The sequence below is a fragment of the Xiphophorus hellerii genome, chromosome 3 (genome assembly GCF_003331165.1).
Source record: "Xiphophorus hellerii strain 12219 chromosome 3, Xiphophorus_hellerii-4.1, whole genome shotgun sequence".
Taxonomy (NCBI): Eukaryota; Metazoa; Chordata; class Actinopteri; order Cyprinodontiformes; family Poeciliidae; genus Xiphophorus; species Xiphophorus hellerii.
Window position 1 is genome coordinate 19,576,146 of NC_045674.1, and position 5,168 is coordinate 19,581,313.

Genomic DNA, 5,168 nt, shown 5'->3' on the forward strand with positions numbered 1-5,168 from the left:
GAACCGTATAACTCCGCTCGCGTGGAAATCCTTTTTCAATTAAACAAACAGCCTTTTCCGTCTACCAAACAAGCTCGTATTAAAATGTGCATTTTATAATTAGTTCCGCTCACAATGAATCGCGACACATCTGTTTTGTTCGGGTATGTTCTTAGTGTTCTCATCTTGCCAATATATATATTAACATATATATATTCGTTATTTTATTTGTAACGTTTGTTAATAGACTTGCTTCTGTATTTGCAGCAACCACTGGTTCTGCAAAGAATTTACTCACGGGGTAAGTACAAATACTTTTCTCTATTTTCGGATTTTCATTTGGAAATACTTTTGAAACATTGTACCTTCCCCTTCCACTTCAAAATAATGCACTGTTTTAAATGTTGGCCTATCACACAAATCTCAACAAAATACACTGAAGCATATTAAAGTCATGTGACAAAACTGTAAATTTTAATGGCGGCTGAATTCATTGTAAAGTCAGATTTCAAGTAGAAACGCTAATATGAGCATAATTATGCATTATGGTAGTTGTACGATATCCTCTTCCGGTCTAAACAGGATGTGGGTGGAACCGGTATGTTCTCGGACGCCATCAAGAAATTCCCCCCAGTTTGAAAATATCTTGAGTTTTTTAAAATATATATATATATTTATTATCCGTTTTTATGTGAAGTTCAATGCTTACAATATTACTTAAACCACAACTTCTGACGCACGCCAAAAATGTCTTTTTCAAAGTGTGAAATGTGTGTTATTTAAATCTACCTCATGTGAGGAATTATATTTTATGTGCTCACCCTTGACCAAGAGAAAACCGTTGGTAAGTACACAGCAACTGTGCAGGTAGTTAGGTATACTGCGGATTTACCCAATAACTTTGCTGTAACTAGGAATACTTTTTAACATTCGGTTTAGTATTTACACGTGCCTGAGGGAAAATCGTGGACAATTAGTGTTGACATTGTACGTGTCGGTCTTTTTTTATCATTATTTAGTCATTTGTAAATTGATAGACACCAGATATCAGATTCTTAGGAAGGAAGGTGTGTCGCTTTAAAAGCATATAGACAGAAAGTGTGAAAAATCCGTATTAAGTAGACGCTAACCACGCTATAAGGGTACACACACATGAAAAGTTAACTCGTAAATGGTAAGTTTTAATGTTTAAACCAAACTTAGCTTGGACATGAACAAAACTGCTATATATAATGAGATAAAATTAGATTCGTAATGGTGAAAATGTACTCTTGCGTATTACATATTAAGAAAGCGAGAGAGTGAGACGTTCAAATGCTATTTAGCAAAATTAAGACAAATGATACGAACAAACAACATGTATATTACAAAAAGAGTGATATATTTAAACCATTTAGTCCTGTTCATTTAGATAATTATTTACAACAAATGAAAACCAAAATTTCATTTTTGCAGAAAATTGGAATATTATGCAAGACCAATAATACATTTATTAAAAAATATATACACATTCTAATCAAATAATACATGTTTTGGCCTAATTTTACAGTACTTACTGCATCAATGTAGCATGGCTTTTCAGGTTACTTTAATTGCAGCTTTTAGCTTGTCTGATGACTTTCATCTTCCTCCTCTGTAAGTTGGCTAGACAATCATGCACTGCAATTCCCTGATTTTTAAATACTTGGTACTTTAAGGGGTGTGAACAGGTACCAAGTACTGTTGGGAAATAAAATCAGTATCTTTATAAAGCTCTAGATGAAATGTAAATGTTTCTTGTAGATGGCTGAAAGGACTTTGGACTTGATAAAACACAATGGACTAAAATCCACAGATGGCATTGCCTCCAAATAATCATTCCCTGTTAAAACGTCGCACTTGACCATAAGCAGATTTTGTGCTTCTCCACATTTCCTCCAGATTCTAGTATCTTGATATGATGGAATGGTTGTTTCTGATTCCAGAATGGTTTAATACAAGGAATGTAAAGTTGTAGACTTTGTCCTGTGGGTAGCAGTTGAAGCACTAACTGCTGCCACAGTCTTTGTGAATCTCCGCTCTTAACACTTGAATAGCCATTGCTTCACAATCCTTTCAACACTGATGTTTTACTTATTGCTCATTACTTTCCACAACTTTCCTTCCACTCAAATTTTCAATATTATGCTTGGATGGGCCTTTCGCAATAAGCAATAAATCAATTAATTGCACGATAAATCAAAACAAGCTCAATCATTTCCATTTGCATGATTTATCGTTTTTCTTTTCTCTCTCTCTCTCTGTTTTTACCAAAATTGTATGACAAACCTCTCCAGTCTGGTGCATTGGTCTCAACTAGCCCTAATGTTGAAGGATTTGTTTAGAAAAACTTTAACATTCATATTATTTGTTGTTTCTATTGTTTTGTTTATTTATTTTGGATATTTAAAATGTCCACCAGTTTCAGTGTTTAATGTTCATTACAATTTAAAGTTTATTGATTTTTTCAAATGACTTTTTGCATTATTATGCCATTGTCATCATAATACTTGAAAATGGTCTCAAAACAACAATTTTATCATTTATCGCAATAACTTCTGGGACAATTTATAGTTTAGCAAAATTAGTTATTGTGACAGACTTGTGCTTGGATACAGCACACTGTGAATAATCAGACTCTCTAGCAATAACTTTACCATGCTTCCCAAGGCTGCCATGCGCAGGTGGCTGGAGGTTTTTCACAAAGTTGTTAAGATTGTCATAATAATACTCTTCTATAGTTGTGTGTACATTAAAAAAAAATATTTGGGAATTAACAGAAATAATTGAAATATATTGTTATGTGTGCAATAAATCTGTCAAATATTTTTTAAAATTGTATCACTTAGATAAAATAATTTTTGCATAATGTAATTTTTGAGGTACACATGTATTATCCTAGACAAGTTCAACTTATAATTAGAACTGATTACATCTTCTCTACTTAATTTCCAGGGAGCCAGAGGTTGGCCTGGGCAGCTTCCTGTGTCTGATGCCGCTGATGAGCAGTGGGGAAATCTACATAATCGCAGGTGAATCGTGAACACTCAGACACCAAATGTTTGGCAAGTGGCTAAACAAATCTGCAGCTTGATGTTGCACTATCAACAAAATCCAAATCTTCTGCCAGATGTGGAGAAATTTTTTCATTGCTTGAAGACTCACACCATGTCGCTGGATAATGCAGCCATATGACTGTTGTCCCATCAATCTTTTTCTACCTACTGAGGACTTTGGGGGCATGCAAAGAGCCACACTGCAGTCTTTTTCTCATTTCTAAATTGTGTCCTCTTATGTTGGAGCATTTCTAGTCATATCGTTGTGCAACAAAGCACAGAATCTGGTCGCTATTGCTCAGTATCAAATCTTAAGTACTTATCAAATGTTGGAGATGTATCGCAAGGCATCTGAATACACTGTGGAATATGAAGTCGGTGAAGATGATGAGGAGAGTGTCACCCAAAGTGACTCTGATGAGAAGACGTCAGATTCTTGTGAAACCTCTGAAAACTCTGATTCTGAGGAAACTGCTCTACCTCCCCCCATCAAAAATGGAGAAACCTGCAGCAAGTGTGGTCGGGGACCTTTCAGATCGGTGAAGCGCCATTTGCTTTACTGCCGTGGGGTGAAGGACAAGTTTCAGTGTGTTTTGTGCAAGCACTACTTTTTTACTAAGGACGCTCTACAGGAACATCACATGCCTCTGTATTTGTGTCACAGCTGTGGTCAGGTTCTCCCCACCAAGAACTCATTCAGTCGCCACCCGTGTCCCAGGGGAGTCAAATCCACTTTGGTGCTCTTCTGCTCCGAGTCGATGCCGAAAGCATGCAAAATATGCAAATCCTTTTTCTCGTCTGATAAAGCTTTGTCAATCCATCTGACCAACGTTCACTCATCTGAAATCAGCACCAAACAGTACATCGTTGCTGATTCATCTTTGTTGGCAGGAGCCACAAGCGTCCAAACCCAGGCTGCTAAGAGGAATCTATGTGTTGGTCAGGCTCATGTAGATCCCGCCACCCCAACTCCAGTCACTCAGGGCTCCGAGGCAGTAGCTTCTTCAACGCTCTCCATTCTAGCCCTGTTTGAGAACGAGAGCCAAGAGTGGGCTCTGATGAAGCGGATGAACACAGGATGGCGCTCTAAAACACCCTGCCACTGCAGGCAGTGTGGTGCCGTCTTCCGACAACCCTCCTTCGCCATCAGCCACCGCTACCTCCATCGAGGCCAGCGCTCCTACCTCTGCCAGTGTGGCCGCGCGTTCAGGCACCAGCTGCACCTCCTGCGACACTGCGTTCAGCACGCTGAGGCCTTGAGCTACATCTGCGTCGGCTGCGGCGACACTTTCTCTGGAGCAAAACTTCTAACGCGCCACATAAACGGAAAACCATGGAGAGGAAATCAACGTGGACGGACAGTGAAAGAAAGTGAGAATAAAAAGTGCAGGATGCCCTTGATGTGTGACTGTGGACTGGTGTTTTTAAGGCCTTCGGCCTACATATGGCACCAACTTAAAAACCGAACTAAAAGGAAAAACCTTTGAAGAAGTGCAAGGTCTGTGCATGTTTTGGTTTAATTGGAAACCAGTGATGAAAAACCAAAAACCTATAGCAGTTTAGATTTTCAATTGAAAATACTAAATACACATTTGTTCATTTATTTCTCCAAATTTAGAATATAAAATCTTCAGGTTACAGAAATTAAATATGAGCCTGATTTCTCTGCTGTTCTCACACACTTTCAAACACTATGCCATGCAGGTTTGGATTTTGTTTCCTGTTCATAATAAACACTCTCTTTAAACTCCACACCTTCTATTTTTTTTTGTTATTTTTATCTAATATTTACACTTGTTTAACGCATTTATGCATTAGGAAAAATGCAGCATACTTTTTATTTACTTTTCTTCACATCCAAATAGTTCAAAGTAAACTGAGTTAAATCAAGTTCCCCCGTGAAACACTTAACTTTTTGTTATTTAAGTATGTCAATAACACATCCAGTTTATACTTTAGTAAGAATTAATACTGAAGAAAAGCAGGTTGATAATTGTTTTTGTTTTGTATAAGTAGAATTTTTCAGATAGTTACAATATTGAATAACTTGTAAAGTGGATTAGCAAATCATAACAATCTCTAATCTGTTATAAAGTACTATGACTTAAAAAAAAG

The 5,168-nt window shown here is 37.2% G+C and overlaps 1 protein-coding gene across 2 annotated transcripts; it reads left to right on the top strand.

Moving 5' to 3' along the window:
* The first annotated feature begins 97 nt into the window (after positions 1-97).
* On the top strand, positions 98-4,805 carry LOC116717300 (zinc finger protein 836). Of its 2 annotated transcripts, XM_032558569.1 has the most exons (3): positions 98-143; positions 247-280; positions 2,953-4,805. In XM_032558569.1, exon 3 carries the CDS (start codon positions 3,380-3,382, stop codon positions 4,538-4,540), a length of 1,161 nt encoding a protein of 386 aa, XP_032414460.1. In that variant the 5' UTR covers positions 98-143; positions 247-280; positions 2,953-3,379; the 3' UTR covers positions 4,541-4,805. The 2 variants fall into 2 exon arrangements, with proteins under 2 accessions (XP_032414460.1, XP_032414459.1); XM_032558568.1 differs by lacking the exons at positions 98-143; positions 247-280 and adding an exon at positions 515-823.
* Positions 4,806-5,168: the final 363 nt, after the last annotated feature.

What these genes read in the sequence shown, in the direction of transcription:
- LOC116717300 (XM_032558569.1), top strand. Translation starts at nt 3,380, where the DNA reads ATGTTGGAGATGTATCGCAAGGCATCTGAATACACTGTGGAATATGAA.